Source organism: Myodes glareolus, chromosome 19, assembly GCF_982192425.1.
Source record: "Myodes glareolus chromosome 19, mMyoGla1.1, whole genome shotgun sequence".
NCBI classification, from domain to species: domain Eukaryota; kingdom Metazoa; phylum Chordata; class Mammalia; order Rodentia; family Cricetidae; genus Myodes; species Myodes glareolus.
Genome location: NC_142044.1, coordinates 10,076,757 through 10,095,355, shown reverse-complemented (window position 1 = coordinate 10,095,355; position 18,599 = coordinate 10,076,757). Strand labels below are relative to the sequence as shown.

The window sequence follows — 18,599 nt, the reverse complement described above, 5'->3', positions numbered from 1 at the left end:
TCTATTTCAGAGGCTCTTTCAGAAAGTGTATTGGCAATCACCTGCTGGCCAGTTTGTCATAGTACCACTGAGGTAACAAAAGATGATATTGTAGATCAGTAAAAACAGTGGTAACAATCTACAGGAGATTACTCTATGCCAAGTTCTGAAGCTTCAGGGAGTCACTGAAACCAAACTGAGTTCCTTTGCCACCAAGGTCATATAACCAGGGCTATATACAGAAATAACTAGTTCTTAATTCCAGAAAAAAAAACCCTGCAATAAGTGTTTGCTATATTGGGAAATGAAGACTTAAAATTATTAGCTACTTTGTAAAGGATTTAGTCATCAAAAGGGAAAGGTTACTAAGGTAAATGGTAGGGCATTGATATATCAACACAACAAACAATCATAGTGGAGTAGACTCAGTGCTTCTCAACCTTCCTAATGCTGCATTTTTTAAAACTGTTCCTCATGCTGTGGTGACCCCCAACTGATGTGGGATTCCCTTCTTGATGTTGTGAATACCATTGGTTAATAAAGAAATTGTCTTGAGCCCATGATACAGTAGAATAGAGCTAGGTGGGGAAAACTAAACTAAATGCTGGAAGAAAGAAGGGCAGAATCAAGAGAGAATTCATGTAGCTGTGCCAGAGATAGATGCCAGTTAGAATCTCACTGGTAAACCACAACTACAAGTGATACACAAATTACTAGAAATTGGTTAAATTAAGATGTAAGAGTTAGCCAATAAGAAGCTAGAGCAAATGGGCCAAGCAGTGATTTAAATAATATAGTTTCTATGTGATTATTTTAGAATTGAGCAGCCAGGAACCAACAAGTGGCCTACTACACCCAAACATAAAATTATTTTGCTGCTACTACATAACTGTAATCTTGCTACTCTTATGACTCATAATGCAAATATCTGATACGCAGAATATCTATTATGTGAATCCAAAGGAGTCATGACTCACAGGTTGAGAACCAATATTTAGCTTGTATAGCTACTAATAGCAAATCAAACTTCTTTTCAGGCTGTGGGGATGACTTGGTTAGTAATGTTCTTGGCACAGAAGCATGAAGTTCTGATTTCTATCCCTCATAAACCACATGAAAAGTCATGCATGGACAGTCCCCACCAGGCAGTGAGCAGGTGAGTGGCCATCCTATGAGTTAGACTGCTACTACCCACTGGATCCTGTTCCCCAAAGACCCGTTCCTCTGCCTAACCCTATCCACCTCACTATCCTCCCATGACCGATACTCCAGCAGACTTCATAGGCTCAGGTACAGCCCACACAACTCAGAAGGGCATCACTCCCTCCACTGGGTCCCATATTCTGACCTACAACTTCAGAAGAAAACGTCAGCTTTACAGGATGCCAGGTTATATCTTGGCATCCAGGGCCTCTCAAACCTCAACAGAGACACCCTACTGGACCTGAAGACTTGCCAGTCAGCATAACCCTTAGCCACCTAGGTCAAAAGGCAAGAGAGAAAACAAAAGAACAAAATATCCTGCCAACAAAGAGAATGCAGGAATCAACACCTAGACCTATATCATCCAAAATCTGGATGCCCAAACACCAGTGTAAGAACCTATTCAATAATAGAAAGGATAATATGGCATCACCAGAACTCACCAAAACTATGACATCAGGACCTGAACATTCCAATGTGGCAGAAACACAGGAAAATGACCTTAAGAATAACTTTATGAAGATGATAAGGCCCTTAAGATGGAAATGAAAAATTCCCTTCAAGAAATCAAGGAAAAGAAAAATAAAAAGTTGGAAGAAATCAGTAAATCCCTTAAAGAATTCCATGAAAGCTAAGAAATAAAAACATTCAGACAGGTGAAGGAAACTGTTCAAGACCTAAAAAGGGAAATAGAAACAATAAAGAATGTTGTCTTCCGCACTTTTCTGTGGACACCCGAACCTCGAAACAGGCGCGCGCTTTCCTGACCCGAGCCCACGAGAACGGACAATTATCCTAGGGGTTTGAACAGAGACGACACACACACACAAAGAGACTTGGCTCATCTGCTGAGGAGCAGCAACAAATGGCGTCCCTCGGTCGGCATTGAATAAGGACTGAAGAACCACGTTCTGCCGTCTGTGGATCTACCACGAGAAACCCAAAGAGGTAGGGGTTTCCCCACGATCCGGAATCTGGCCAGTGTTGTAATGTGCAATTGTGCACGTGTGATAAGGGGGGAAATAGTTTGATTTTTAGAAGTATGGGTACCGAAAGGTCTGATCCAGAGCTGAAGGCCAGCGGGCAAATCAGCTGCTAAAATTTCGTAAAGAGACTAGGTACCAGGATTAAGATGACACTGCACAAGAGACTGCTTAGACTAATTTAAAACTCAGTCCCTGGCTCTCACATGCAGGGAACTTTAATTTTTGCCAAAGAAAACAGGCTGGGCGCAGCTAGCTCCCGGCTGAAATCCGTTCCCAAGGTTACAGGACCCAGGACCCAGCTTAAGCAAGCACACTAGCAATAGCCGATGGCCATGTAACTGTGGGCCTCGGGCTGAGAAAATATTCAAAGGTGTGTCTAACAATTCTATTAAAAGTTTCTGAGTAACTAAAGGCAAAAGAGCCAAAAAGAGAGAGAGTTTTGACAAAACAAGAGAGCGCAGCAGCCGTGAGCCCCAAGCCGCAGATGGAGCTGGGTATTACCCGCAGCTAATGAGCTACATGCTAGGCGGAATGTGATCCGCCTACACGGAGGCCGACAGACCGTACAGGGTCCGTACACAGGACTCCGGCAGGCTGCGCAACTGGGGCTGGCAACTCTAGGAGTCCCAGGAAACTGGCGGCCAAGGCGCGGAACGCCGCGGTGGCGAAAGGTGCCTGCCACAAGTGGGCGGGCTAAGGGCAGGTTTACATCTGAGGCTGTATGTAATGTTATGTGAGGCTCGGAGCGACGCCAACAGAGCAAAGGCTGCGCACGCCCACGACTAAGGCCGGGCCAGACACAAATATCTTTAAGCTGACAGAGGCCTCGAGCCTACAGTTTTCTGCAGACAGTTGCTACCTTTGGGTTAGCTCAGAAAGCGCGCCACAGCTGGGGAGCTGCTTCAGCAGGTTGCCCGTATCCTAGATAACAAAGGCGAACTTATAGCCTGGGGCAACGGCAAACAACGTTAAGGCTGCTAGGTCAAGGATTTTCCATCTCAATAGAAAGCTAAGAAATGGGTTGGATCTGGCCGTCAAAGCCACGGGTCTTCATATTGCTTAGTAAATTAAAGGCTTATGTGGTCAAAAAAGGAAAAATATACAGTAAAGAGAGATTCTAAGAGAAAGAAAACCTCTAACTGGTTTACAATGTGTTAAAATATATACAGGCTAAAAGTTAAGGTTCTTTAAGGAAGAGAGTAATTGGGTGTGGTAGCACACGCCTTTAATCCTAGCATTGGGGAAGCAGAGACTGTGAAACTCTGTGAGTTCACGGACAGCCTGGTCTACAGAGTTATTCCTGGACAAAGATGTACGTTTGAGGAGCTTATCTATAAAGAATCATGACTTCCCTCTGCTCCTGGAGTTGGATGAGGAAGTTTGAGTGCAGGTGATTATTCCTTGATCCCTGCTGGGGTCAGGTGAGAGTCCCTCCGTGGCTCTCCATTTGGTGCCATGGTAAAAAACTAGCCCCAGCAGAGCAATAAACAAGCTGATGTTTCTCCTCAACTTCATGCTCTATGGATTTCATTCAACCTGGACACCCTCCGCCGAGACTCGTAGACGAGATCGGAAAGATGAGGATCGTGGACTGGGTCATCCTGTTGTGTGGCCAGAATGCATTGTGGATTGAGATATAATTAAATAAGAGATAATTAAAAAATGGGGAATACCCCGGGTAAATCAGAGTTAAAGAGGTTGTTGTAAGAAACAGTTGTCTGGTTTTAAATCTAATGTTTTCCTTTCTAAGGAAAGGTTGCTTACGCATTTTTAGAGGGCTCCAGGCTAGGAGCGGGAGAACTGGTTTTCTAAAATTTTTGGAACAATAGCTCAACTATACCAGATTCAAAACAATCTATTTAGGACCTAAAGAGGCATAACTAAATTTTGAGATGGTATGTTGCCTAATTTTCTAAAATTCCAGACTGTGCCAATTTACATTTCCACCAATCGTGGAAAGGTTTCTCTTAAATATAAATTATGAACAATGTTTGATCTTGGTCATGTCATTTAAAATAGAATAAAGTCTCTTTGTGTGTGTGTGTCGTCTCTGTTCAAACCCCTAGGGCAATGGTCCGTTCTCGTGGGCTCGAGTCAGGAAAGCGCGCGCCTGTTTCGAGGTTCGGGTGTCCACAGAAAAGTGCGGAAGACAACAAAAGAAAACACAGCCAACGGAATTCTGGGAATGGAAAATCTGGGTAAGAAAACAAGAACTATAGCATCACCAACAAAATAGAAGAGATGGAAGAAAGAATTTCAGGTATTGAAGATAGAATAGAGGAAATAGACTAAGCAGTCAAAGAAAATGTTAAATCTAAAAGATTCCTAACACAAAACATTCAGGAAATCTGAGACACCATACAAAGTCCAAACCTAAGAATAGTAAGGATAGAAGAAGGAAAAGAATTCCAACTGAAAGGCACAGAAAATATATTCAACAAAATTATAGAAGAAAAAGTTTCCAATCTAAAGAAGGATATGCTTATAAAGATAGACAGAAAATTTACCAACCTTTAAATGTCATCATGTCTCTAGTGAAAGAGCCAACCAGGATCCGTGCACCGAAAGACTCCCTGGACCAAACTGGGTAATCTTCACCGACTATTTTGATGTTCCTACTCAGTATCCCCACATCAGCTGCTAGTGTGTAACTCTGTCCAGTTCCAGGGATCTGCTGTCTCTCAGCTGCAATCAGAAAGGTGGGCCACTGTCAGTGCTAAAAAAAATATTTAATTATTCATTTCATTATAATTCCTAAGATAAGCAACGTTCTGACATGCCAAGTGTTGACATAAATGTATACATTGATACATTGTTTAAATGGAGATAAATGGCAGGCTAAATTAAGATACTATTTTATTTATATACTAATGCATCCAAGACATAGCATCTGTTTATGTAATAAAATTATTAAAATTAGAAATTAAAGCTATTGCTTTGCTCTTCTTTCCTTTTGTTTCTCTAGACAATTTTATACCTTTGTTAAATCTATGAAGTACAAATAAGAGAAGATACCCAGCACTGGTTTTTCTGAGACTGACTTATTTCACTTAATATGTCTGTTTCCACTTGCTTGGGTGCTCCTGAAAACAATGTAACTTTGTTCTTTATGCTTGGAAAGTTTACTATCTGTATACACCATACTTTCTTTATCCATTCTTCTGTTCATGAACATCTAGGCTTGTTCCAGGAATTAATTATTATTACAGTAAGACAAGTAAGATCGTCTAGGAAGAACAGACTCAAAATAAATTCTATACTTGCATGAGAACATTTTTATATAACACAGTACCACAAACAATGAAAATACACAAATGAAAAATAATTGAAATGTAGACAGTGCTTAAGATGATTTAAATAAGAGTTCCTTTTGAAAACTTTTGGAGGTGGTTTGAAATTATATAAAGTTATACATGATAATATTATTGCAATGTTATTTAAAATACTTGCTTTAATTTTAGTCAATGAGGAAGCTGTGTTATTTTAAAAATGTTTCCCTAGATTCTGAGTAGAACTGATACTGTTTTTTCCCAGGTCCTAGTCCTGGGATTGCTCTACTTTATTGTGCATATGGCATATGAACCAGAATTCTGTTAGAAGTGTATCAAACACAATTATATCTTTTTGTTTTTATTTATTTCTTATGTATAGGTGTTTGAGCATTATTTGTGTATCTCTGTGCACTCTGGGGCCAGGAGAGAATTTTGGATCTCCTGCTACTGGACTTATAGATGGCTATAAGCCACCATGTGGGTTCTGGGAATCAAATCCCAGATTTCCGGAAGAGCATGTTGGATATTTGCTGAATTAGTAAATGAATGAACAAAAAATACATTACATATAGCAAAGAATATAGGAAGCCTAGACAAGGATAGTAGAATCCACTGGTACTCAAGCCAGCTATTCTGGAAAATATTTGTAAAGTGCAATCAAAAAATTACAATTAAAGGGTACATAGCGAAAATATGGACATTTCCAGACATTCTAATTGCATAGCCCCTTGATTAAAGAGCAACCACTTACCAAGGTGAGTGTAGGAAAGGCTATCATTGAGGACGAGAATTTTGTGCCCATGCAGAATTTTAGCAATCCTTCTAGTCTCTGTCTGATGCAAATCATAGCTTGTGGTGGTTATCACAATATCTTCTCCCTCCTTAGAAAAGTTCAAGTGCCAAATGCAAGAGCAATTTTAAAAGTAGGTTTATGTTTCTTAGGAACAATAATAAGTAATTCTAAATTTATACCTTATTAGCAATCAGGGTATTACCAGCAAAAATTAAGTATACATCTAGATCTCTAACAGTAAATATGCTTTGTTGATATTAAGAATTCTAGAGTATGACACTAACCCATGCCCACAAACACACGTGCGGCATGTCCTTCCCCCTCAACCACCCCATACAAAAGCACGTGCTCCATGAATAAATAAAATGTAGCAAAGTCTAAATTATGAGGTTTCTATTAGCATTCTACTATTCTTTCATTTGCTATAGATATCACTTGAATCTCATTGTGCTTCGAAGTTTGTTTGCTTTCCAAATGCTGAAATATAACATCAAGAACGACAAAGGATAAGGTAATAAAGATAATAGTAAAATATATTTTAAATAGTTCTACTGTTTCTACTTCAAGAAATTATAAGTTACAAATATTTATAACCAACAGCTTACATATTTTTGTTTTATAACTAATGTACATGTGATGTACATGTAATGTACATGTGATGCTCCTGATATGGTTTGATGAACGCTTGACATCATGATTTGTTTTCTACCTGCCAATCCACAGCGTCTACCAGAGATAAGATTCTGGAGCCTGCCTCTGCAGTTTCTGACAGTTTAGTTTTATATATCGAATGTGGAAGTCCATGCAGGTCCAGCTCACCAAACACTCCTGAAAGAGAGAAGCATTCCTACTGACGCACAGTCCTGAGTTGGGAGCTAGCGTAGAATGAGACTATTCACGGTTGTATTTTTAGCAAGCTGCTAAACATTTGAGAATGAACAGAATGAATTGAGGTTGGCTGTGCAAAAAGCATTGGCAGTTAGACCATAGTAAACCTGGCATTAAAGGAAACAAATCAGGAGGCTTGCCACAACGTTACTTTGGAACAATAAAAAAAATGGAATTAATGAAGATGTACATAAATGATTATACATGTTTCAATTGTTTTAACACTGGGAAACAATATTCTAAAAAAAAGGAGAGTTTTTTTTCTCTGTGGACACCAATTGATCTAAATCCTATATCCAAAATATGTTAGCAAGGAAACAAAAAGCTGCGTCACGATGTGTTAATTTTAGCCATGTTTTAACAAAAGGAAAAACCCAATAGATAGTTACAAACAATATATGTGCAAGAAAAGATAGAAAATTGTTACCTAATACTACTTTGCTTCAGATTAGAGCTGAAAAGACATATGTGTTTAATGGTTTTTTTCTTGATATTATTTTGCACCAGTTGATGTCGTTTTTGAAAAATAAACGTAGACAAGCAAATATCTTAAAGACCGTGCTTGCCTGCCTCAACCGTGTAGTGACATTCTTATGCGTCTCCTAAATGAATATGTAATAGTATTAATGAAAGCAGCTGTTAATTACTCCTGTAAGACCTTTGCCTTCTAGATTTAAACAGGACTGTGCACAATGCACCAATGCCCCGGGGAAATTAAGCTCAGCTGCAGCTGTAAGTGGGGAATGGACAGCACAGCCAACTGAGCCAAAGAATGTTTATGAATATTGAAACGGAATTATGGGTAGGGAAGGGGGAAGCCACAAAATACGAAAAGTATTATTGCTCTTCTATATCAAAAAAAATTATGAAGATCCCAGTCTAGTTAAATGATACGCACATATAGAGCCTTGCTAAATTTAGCCTTCCAATAACTTGTTTTGATTTGAAGTATACACATCTACATCTGCTACCAAACTGTAATATGACATTATTTAATGTTTTTAAATCTCTGACCCCTGTGCGTTTAGGATAAAGGAAAGACTACAAAAGATTGTGAAGCCATGCCATCACGAGCTGAATACTTTAGGGCTGTGTATTTTGAAAGAGACTAAGAAAAAGACAAGAGACATTCAGTATATGACATCACATACCTAAGACCTTTGCCCCTTGATTTGGTCCTTCTGGAAAAGCCCATTCTGGGGTAGAATGATTTCCTCGAAGAACAATCTGCAATTCTCCTTTAAAAGGGTTATCTTCCCAGCCACCAATTAATCTCCCTCCCTGTAGTGAAGGAGAAAATGGTTAGGACTTTTAAAAAAAATGAGCAGGAATAAAGTGCACCCGTTAGAAAGAAGAAGCCAGAAGCCTGCCTAGTATGGAGGAGGTGTTCTGTTAGGTCAGTCTTGTGGCTGGAAGTGACTTTATCCTTTAGCCATAGGATAGAGAGTCTAAATGCTTTTCCATGGTCAAATTCAGTATCTATTTACTGTCAGACCTAGAACTAAGATCTCCCAAGACCTAAGCCAGTGATGTTTGAACAGAAATACACAATATGCTCCTAACACTTTATCTAAGCTATACCAACAAGGGCCATCATTGCTAATGATGGCTGTTCTCAAATGAACCTAATGTAAGACTTCACCTATATTAATGATAAACTTTAGCCTTCATACAAAACCCAGGAATTGGTATTTTTATTTTTATTTCATAAATGAGAAAACCGATGCTGAAATGAACGCGATCAGACAACTTAATCAACATTTAATATTTTTAATAAACTAATAAACAGTGAAGTAAAGACTCATGCATCATTATTCCTCAAGTCACACATCTGCCCAAATCTTGTGCTCTGTAAAGCGTCAAAAGGAGTTTCTGTTCTTTATATTTTCATAAAAGCTAGCAAATTCTGTTTAATATGACATTTTATTCATTCTTTGTGAATTTTTTCAGTGTCTGGATCCTGTTCACCTCCCACGCCTGCCTCTACCTACTTTCCATTCAGTTCCACTCCTGCCTCCTGCTCCCAACTTCACATCTTTTTTATTTCTCTTCCATTTTTATAAATAACCCACCCAAACCAACTTGTACTGCCCTTGGGTATAGAGCTATCTACTGGAGCATGTTAATTGGCCAAGAACCCATTTGGGGACACTCAAAGGCCTCAGGGGTGAACCTACTATTACTATGCATCAAATGGACAGACATAGTGTCAAACCGTTACCTACGTTTATAGCTGCATTTACAGCTCTACCCATGGACTGTTAGTTCAGCATCCGGATCGCATCAGGGAAGTTTATTTGTGCAATACATGCTCTTTAAAATAATTCCTAATAGCTTTTTAGTTTAGCGATTCTTTTCTCATAAATAGTAGCAGAGTGAGAAGACAATTAAACTGATTAAGCTGTTACACGCTCAAGACCACCTGAGGTTTGTAGGAGAACCGGGTGACCATCCTATGCCACTGAAGCAATGAAGCTGATTACTTTTGCTTTCATAACCCCATCTATGTCCACTCATTCTTAAGAAGCACTGCTAGCTTTCTTACAAAAATAATCAAAATCTTTTCATTTTTCTCGCCAGAACACCTAAGGATTTTGTCATTGGTTGGTGTGGACTCATAGTTAAGCTTTATATAATATCAATACAAATATTTTAAGGAGAACTAAAGCAGGGACTTGAGTGTGGTGTATGCTAATTATTACCCCAGTAAGGAAGATGAAACCATGATTTCAAAGAGAGCCGAAAGAAGACAAAGGAGTTGTGTGACACTTGCATTTTCTGAGCTACAACAGTTCTCTCTCTCTCTCTCTCTTTCTCTCTCTCTGTTTCTCTCTCTCTCTCTGTTTCTCTCTTTCTCTCTCTCTCTCTCTGTTTCTCTCTTTCTCTCTCTCTCTGTTTCTCTCTTTCTCTCTCTCTGTTTCTCTCTTTCTCTCTCTCTGTTTCTCTCTCTCTGTTTCTCTCTCTCTCTCTCTCTCTCTCTCTCTCTCTTTCTCTCTCTCTCTCTCTCTCTCTCTGTGTGTGTGTGAGTGGTTATCTACATACTGAATGCTAATTCCTTAAATTTTCATGTCAGAAATTAATAAGATTAAAAATATAAAAGATGAGACGTCACTCCTACCTGCACTGATATGTAGGTGGCGTTCAAAACAACTCTCCTATAAGAAGGGGCTGCAGATCCCACTTCAGATCTGTCTTCTATTTCCAGAACTCCCCAAATAATGAGTTTTTCCACTGGGGGTATATCTGTGTCAGCTACAATCCATGAGCCTAAAAAACAATAAGAAACCCAATGCAACCCACTCTGTGAACCGCATAACACAACATTGACAGCTTACTCCAGAATCTTGTTTTTGAAGTCCGTGATTTCTTTTTACTTAATGATTTCTGCATCTTACAGAAATTTTGCTATTGTGGTTTTGTTGTCCTTGTGAATTTTTATTTTTGAAACAGTGTTGTGACTGAGCAGCGGTGGCACAAGCCTTTAATCCCAGCACTCAAGAAGCAGAGGCAGGTGGGTCTCTGTGAGTTCGAGGCCAACCTGGTCTACAGAGGGAGTTCCCAGACAGCAAGAGCAACACAGAGAAACCCTGTCAGAAGAAGAAGGAGGAGGATGAAGAGGAGTAGGAAAAGGAGGAGGAGGAGGAGTGGGAGGAGGAAGAGGAAGAGGAGGAGAAGAAAAAAAACAGTGTTGCTGTGTATAAAGTAGGTTTTGAACCCCTGAACTTAAGTCACACACTCCCTTGTTGGTCTTTGGAGTCTCAGGGAAAACAGGAAACCATACCACACTCAGCTAAGTTATCATGTACAGAAAACCTAAAGATTATGCTTCATCCCCCCTGACACATCTCTTTCCAGTTACTCTTCCCCAGCATATGACACTTAAAGACAAAGACGTAACCATTAGCATGCCTGCTCCACGGCAGCATTAATGTTCCCTAAAGGCTAACATGTGAGTTATGTATACTTGTGTGCTTACCTTCAGGAATAACCACATTTGCTCCTGGGTGAGGTACAGTATAATTGTTTTCTGGGGATGATTGCCAAAAAGACTCATTTGACCATAAACTGAAAAGAAAAGAAATGCTACCATTAACCGCCACTTCTGTGTATTTAGTGAGCACTTCCTTAAAGCAAAGCAGTGCACTAGATGTCCTGGGAACGGTAGAACGTGAATCAGATATTTAATAATTTTACTAACTAGGTAAGCTAATATGTACAATTAGTAGTATTCACAAAACCTATACAAACAATGTACTTTTTCTACTGAACAATATTACTTTTAAAAATTTGAACACCTTTCTTCACACCAAATCCTTATTTTGGTATATGCCAATTTAGCCAACCTTTAATTTAATTTGACATATGCTAATTATTCCATTTTCTTATAAGATTTGGCCATAGGAAGCTGAAAAGCAGTACATCCTCTATCTGTTTATGGGCCCCTGGCTAGTGGTGCTATTTCACCGAGTACACTTTAAGAACATATTTGGGTAGATTCCGTGAATGGAAGGGCAGTAAGAGTGATCTCTGATGTGTCAGAAACAAATTGAGGTTATGCCCTGAGCCATGGCAGCACAGGGACTTGGGGTGATCAGTTTGCACCCAGAATGAGGGCTGTCTTAAGCCAGAATAAACATGGAAAGTGCGTTGGAAAGAAAGGGCCTTGCCCTTTTTGTAGTTGTGCCTTCTAGAAACCGGCAGCTAATGGGAAATTTCCTAAGGGATGTGATTAGAAAGTTGATACCTTCTGGCTGGAAATGATTAGTACTGAGATGCAAGAGAGCCATTTACACACTAATTAAACTGTGATGATTCACATGGCTAAAAAAAAGTAGGGAGCTGTAAAATCTGGTCAGACAGAAGTGAACGATTTTAACTAGAAGCATTAAAATTGAGATCGATACTTGAAAACAATGCGAGGTTCTCTTGTGAGGTTGACACCGCTTGGAATAATGAAGAAGCTCAGACGCTGTGCTGGACTGGACATGCCCTGAGTCTGTTCAGAGAACTCACACAGCTCACTTATGTCACTGGATGGCATCCTTCTCACCTATACAATAAGGGACTTGGACTCTCCACTAGTGTTAACACTGTCAGCAACTTTTGCACCCAGTTTTTATGAGCTTTCTCCATTTTTTTCGTGGGGAGTAAATTACAAAAAGAGAAAAGCGTGGGTGTGGATGTACTTTGTGAAGCAAAAGTCATCGTGCAGGAGGAAGGCAGGAGGAAGGCAGTTTTATCTCCCGCAGGAGAGGTTTAGATTGCATCAAAGACATTAGCGAAAGAAGGCCTACGTACGTGTAAGCGGCTGGGCGTTTCTTAGGAACTGGCTTTCTCGATGGCGGATGAACAGGAAAGCAGTCTTGGAGAACACAGCAGTAGGCTGTGAAATTAATGATCACATCTTTCACGTCAGGATCTAGCGTCCCAGGAGTGGGCTGGCTCTGAGGAAGGTCGCTTCTCCCTGACACTGAAGCAAAATCAACATGGTTTCAATGAGCACGTTAACAGGACGACCACAGTACTTAAATCTATAAGAAGCCATAGCATTTTGGAAATATCACTTACTCAGAAAGAGAAAGTAGGCATTGAGAAACTTCAACAAAATAGGTATCATTTTAGGAGATGAAATATTAAGAATTAACAAAAATGAATGCCTTAAAGGGCTAGAGAGAGGGTTCAGCTGTTAAAAGCATGGGTTACTCTCCCAGGGGACCCAATTTTATTTCCAGCACCCACATGGCAGCTCAGAACTGTCTGTAATTCCTGTTCTAGGAATCCGATGCCCCTCTTCTGGCCTCTGGGAGCACAAGGAAACCACATGGTACTGATGTACAGATGCACACATGCAAGCAAAACATAAAATATACATACACAGATGCACATAAAATAAAATATGTGTGCTTTAAAATTAGTTTAATTATATTTATTTTTAAATTTAAATTTGGGGGTGGCTGGCACTTGGATTTTGGAGACTGGGTTTCTCTGTGTTGCCCTGACTGTCCTGGAACTCTCTCTGTAGACCAGGCTGGCCTCAAACTTCCTGCCTCTGCTTCCTGGTTGCTGGGATTAAAGGTGTGCACCACTGCCATCCAGCTTTGATTTTATTATTAAACACTTTTATTTTCTAAAAATATTTTTAATAGTAATGGAATGTATGCAAGCTGCCGTTATATTTGTTTTCTCTAATTCTGTAAATAATGTAATCAGGACCTTGTGTAAATTATGTGAGTATTATCTTCAAAATTATAGCACAAGCTTTTAATTAAAGGCTTTTCCAGCATAAACTTTATGTCTAGTACTTTTATTTAACACATATTTATCAAGTTCTGGTAGTACAGGCTACTGTGCGTCACATATATCTATTAAGAAATCGTTATTATCTTTGGGTAAATCATTAGGTTAAGAAAATAACCCTACCCAATGAATACATACCTAAGTAATAGAGAGTGCTGGTGTTTGCTTCAAGATGCCAGTCTCCGTTCTTGCTAGTGTTCCAGCTCAATGGGTTGGACGAGCCATTCCGCATGTCAACAACATTAAACATATCAGGATTTTGAGTGAAGTTATGTGATATAATTACATAGTCTTCCTCCTAAAATTGTTGCAGAAAAGTGTGGCTTGAGTTATATAAAAAAATATCGTCTTTTATAACTTGGTTTTAATACCATGCATGTAGCCCATGTAGCACATTACATGCAAAGTTAGTGTCCCGTTTACCTTTCAGTGGGGGCTTTTATGTTGTTTGACATGTTGCAAGTCTATGTCAACAATGTTAGCTCCACTGTCAAGGTAAGAAAAGAATCTTTCTTCTTTTTCTTATTATTTTTTTCCTTCTCTCTCCATGCATGTGCAGGTTCTTCACTCACATGTACACATGAGTGTATATGTTTCACACACATATGTATATGTTTTTAAGATCTATGCTTTTTCTGTGATACCTTACAATTTAAAAAATAATGCAGGATATGGTTTCTGGGCCACACAAATATGTAGCATTCATAGAAGAATGTAGTAGGAAACTCCTCATCGAGATGCTGAATACAATTGAGAGCTGAAGTCAGAGAATGGAGCCTCTAGGAGCCTCTACTACTATCCCTACAAACTCTTCTTTCTTTTCAAAGATAGTAAATATTTGAAAATATGATGATAGACATATGTGGTGGAAATACATGCATTCTGTAATTAATGTTCTCTATTCTAGCTCATGGTACAAATAAACTCTTAGCTGGTACTTGGAACTCAATATGTGTAAGTTATTGCCACAGAAATAAGGACAAAGGTAGTCAGGAAAAAGCATAACATGGAAATATGGTCAAAATTGGCTCCTTCTTAGATTAAAGTGAGTAGATCACTCAGGGTGCATCATATAACTTTGAAAGATTGATTTGTGAAGTAAGAGCATTCTGGGTTGAGAAATGGCTAAGGAGCTACTGAAATGTTCAACGGATAGAACTGCTTGGTGTGGAAGCAGGACCACCTGACCTCCAATTCCAAAGCCCCATACAAAAGCCAAGTGTGACTCATGGTGCCAGTGATTAAATGTGAAAACTGGACTATTGCGGGGGCTTTCTGATCTTCAGGCTAGTTCTGCGTTCAATGAGAGAGTCTGTCTCAAGGAGATCACCTATCTCAAGGGAATAAAGTGGAGACCGATAAAGACACAGATGCTCCCATCTGTTTACACGTATGCGCATATACTGCAATACATAGATTCACACACAAATACACACTCAGAAGAGGGAAGGAAAAGAGATAGGTGTGTGAGGATTACGGTGCAGGCTGCTGTTCTGGTCTTTGTAGTTCTTCATTTACCTTAAATCCATAGAACGTTGATGTGTATGATATGTTGGTTAAGTGTTCCACACCTCTAAAGTACCAGTTAATGTGATTTGCATTTGGAATCAGAGCCATCCACCCAGACATATGGGTCAGCCGTTTCTTCTGAAAGGGAACGATGCTGGTGCCTGTAGAAGATAAAACAAGTATCAGCCATAATCTCCACCTCGTGAAAGGCCTCTGTTTCTGAACAAGTGAAAATACAAAATCTCGTCTTCTGGTCGTCCTGGGACAGATGATGAAGGAAGAAGATGAAAGGAAGCCCATTTCTGTAACTCTCTCTCTCTCTGGGGGGAAGTATTGAGTCCTGGTGGAAACCTGAGTCACCTAGCGCAGAGCACGGTGCTGTGAGTCAGTCTACTTCACACCAGAGCTTTCTGTCTCCAGGTGCCTCTGCCTTTCCTCATGTCACCCTTTCCAGACCTGCTACTATACATAGATTTGATACTATATACTTTAAACAGAAATAAAATTTTCTGCATAAGGTCTGAGGAACAGAAGTTCTCTTACTGAATAATTGGCCACGTCTTTCCTATTTTCCAGGTCCTTACCAGTTCAAAGAGTGAAAGCTACTGAGCTGAGAGGGAAGGGACAGTGAACATTTCAAAACCACCACACTTGTATAAACCACCACACTTGCATAATTCACCATCTAGAAAGCGAACTGTGAAAGTCGGTGATGGACTGAATTTTTGCTCAGTCTCAAAGTAGGTCGAGGTATTTACCCAGTTTCAAAATGCACCTATTATGTAAAACAGGTGTAGAGTTCTGTTTAAACAAGGGAAGAACTTGGAGTTTTTGCAAGGAACATCTTGAGAGGATCTGACAAATAAAGAATAAGAATATTCGAATACGTCAGTGTGAATTGGACTAGTAACAGGAACTTTTAGTAGCTAGCATATTTCTGATATATTCATGTTGTAAAATTTCAAACTGAAAGAGGCTACTATTGAAATACCTGATTTTTATTTCAAATAATCAGTCCCCTTATTAATATAGTTAATAGGGGTTGGCGTAATTGCAATACTGAGAGCATATTAAACTGCTATTTTGTAACTATTTGCAAAGTTTTGAGGAAGAGTTGTTGGGAAATACTATTTTTAGGTGTGTGACTTTTGTTTACGCTGCATTTGTTTAACTCCGTGAAGCTGTGTTACTGTGCCTGCCTAAAACACCTGATGGTCATAAAAAAAAAAAAGATGAACGGCCAATAGTGAGGCAGGAGCTAGAATAGGTGGGGCTGGCAGGCAGAGAGGATAAATAAGAGAAATCTGGGAGGCGAGAGAATGAGGAGCAAGAGAACAAGGAGAAGAGGACATCAGGGGCCAGTCACCCAGCCACCCAGTCAGCCACGGAGTAAGAAGGGGAGTAAGATACACAGAAATAGAGAAGGATAAAAGCCCAGAGGAAAAAAGTAGAGAGGATATGTTAAGAAAAGCAGGCAAGAAACAAACCAAGCTAAAATCAGGCATTCATAACTAAGAATAAACCTCTCTGTGTGTGATTTATTTGGGAACTCAAATGGTAATGGTGAGCCCCTCAAAAAGCAAAAAGAGAAAAATATCCCCAAACAAAGAATGATAAATATTGATACCATCAAAGGACGGGCAAGAGCAGTTTATTCTGTTGGCCAAGTCCATTTCTATAGTCATAATTCCTAATGTGTTGGGATTAGACATTCAGAGGTAGAGATTTAGTTGTTGAAAAGCTGCATCATTTGGCTTTACTCAGAAAATGTAAAGAATAACATTTGTAAATATTATAAAGATGCTATCTAGAAAATCCTTGATTCCCACAAGCTTTCCCTCCTTGTCAGATCCCCATTCTATCATCACAGTATGTGGAAAACAAAGTTGTTTCATTATAGATAGATATTTATGCAGAGAAAATATAATTTATGATGGTTCATCTTAATAAGTTTTGGATTCTATACTGGCAGATCATAAAATAACAATAACTTATTATCCAATTAATTACATTAGATATTCAAGCCATTATTATAAAATAGGCTTTGGGTTAGATGACTTTTCTGAGCTAGGGACTAGGGCAACTGTCCAAGCATGGGTAAAGTAAGTTAGACTGAACCGTCCTCTTTAGCATGTTATGCATAGCGGCTACATTTCTAACTTTACTACATTTCCGATTAGGAATGGGTTTATTAAAATACAACCCATTGAAAGACAAAGAATACTAGTAATAGCTAAATAGATGGATAAATTGATACGTGAAATAAGAGATAGGTAGATATGCAGATTTGATTCATACAAGGTAGGTTAGCCAAGGTGTAAATGAGAAAATACATGCTTAGAGAAAGCCCCACACTGACTCTATGATCACTGAAGAGAGGGAAACCATTAATAAGAACTAAGGGGACTAAGCACCATGCCTCCTAGACACTAAAGAAGATAATTGTCCACCATAGGCCAATGCTTTGAAGGTATAGTCTCAGGGTGGTGCTATTCAAAAGCAATAGAACTTTTAAGAGGTGCAGCCCTGTGGGAGGTATTTGTGTGGGCCATTAAGAATGGGCCCTCACAGTGGGAATGTGAGACTCAGTAGCTTTATCCCATTATGTGTTCCTCTCCAGGATGGACCATCTCGTGACCGGCTCAAAAGCAACTGGTCCTGCTGATCACAGACGGAAAGTTCCAAAACTGAGCCCAGATAAATCTTTCTCCATACAAGTTAATTCTTTTCTCAGGCTGTTGTTGTAATTGACAGATGGGTGATAGCATCACACACTGTAAGGGCCTGCAGAGGTCAGTGCAACAACCGAAGATTTATGACATAGGAAAAGCAAGGTTATGACCACATCCCCAGTTAACTTTCCTTTTGGCTGAAAAGTTAGATATGGATTGTGAGTAATCATAAATCAGGACAACCTAGTCTGGTAATGATGCCAAGTACAGCAGGTGTACTAAGGACAGTAGGCCTGTTACTAATCAACAGTCCATAGCACTTCATATACATCTATTGACCTAGGGGATGCTAAGCACATTCTGTCTCATTAAGCAAGCATAGCAAAAAATTTGTCTCCAGCTTAACATATCTATCTTTACTGCCTTGCTCCAATGACTTTAGTAACTTTTCTGTTCTTTGTCATAATACTGTCTGGTGGCTCCTCAATGGACAGAATATCATCCATCTATTTATTGTCCCTCCAGCCCTCACGTTGAGTGACTGGTGTCCTGCCTGAACTATGTCTGGTATAAATGTGCTCTTTGCAATGTTCAGAACACCATGAAGAAGATAACGAGAAACATTTAGGAAGACAAAACATTGGACTTACTGACTTGAACTGTCCCAATTCACTTACCAAAAGAGTCTGAGAGAATGACATCTTTTTCAAGCAGGGATACTGGAGAAGGCTTGTTGAAGGCTACCCGGTGGAAACTGACTGAGGCGTCACAGACAGATCCGGGAAAACCAATGCTCCATGCAGCCTTTTGAGTGCAGTGGGAAGGGTCTAGTAAGGAGCTGTGGGGAATGACGGTGTGCCCTCTGTGCCCTGGGGAAGAAATAGAAGTGGCACGGTTGCTATTTTCTATCAGAAAATTCATAAAATTGATCTACAGTCCTGTGGTGACAACATTACTAATAAATTGTAGAAGCTTTGGTAGAGGGTTTTGTTTTCAAGAG

The 18,599-nt window shown here is 39.5% G+C and overlaps 1 protein-coding gene across 4 annotated transcripts in view; it reads right to left on the bottom strand.

The window, feature by feature from the left end:
- Positions 1-18,599, bottom strand: part of Pkhd1l1 (PKHD1 like 1) — a 134,419-nt gene that overhangs the window by 33,086 nt on the left and 82,734 nt on the right. For all 4 annotated transcript variants that reach the window (XM_087898766.1, XM_087898767.1, XM_087898768.1 and 1 more), the window contains 10 exons: positions 18,277-18,468; positions 14,937-15,088; positions 13,557-13,716; positions 12,420-12,591; positions 11,098-11,186; positions 10,240-10,388; positions 8,273-8,402; positions 6,943-7,061; positions 6,192-6,321; positions 4,680-4,853 (listed from right to left, as the gene is read on the bottom strand). In XM_087898766.1, the coding sequence (XP_087754892.1) occupies positions 4,680-4,853; positions 6,192-6,321; positions 6,943-7,061; positions 8,273-8,402; positions 10,240-10,388; positions 11,098-11,186; positions 12,420-12,591; positions 13,557-13,716; positions 14,937-15,088; positions 18,277-18,468 (1,467 nt within the window). The remainder of the gene's footprint in view (positions 1-4,679; positions 4,854-6,191; positions 6,322-6,942; positions 7,062-8,272; positions 8,403-10,239; positions 10,389-11,097; positions 11,187-12,419; positions 12,592-13,556; positions 13,717-14,936; positions 15,089-18,276; positions 18,469-18,599) is intronic.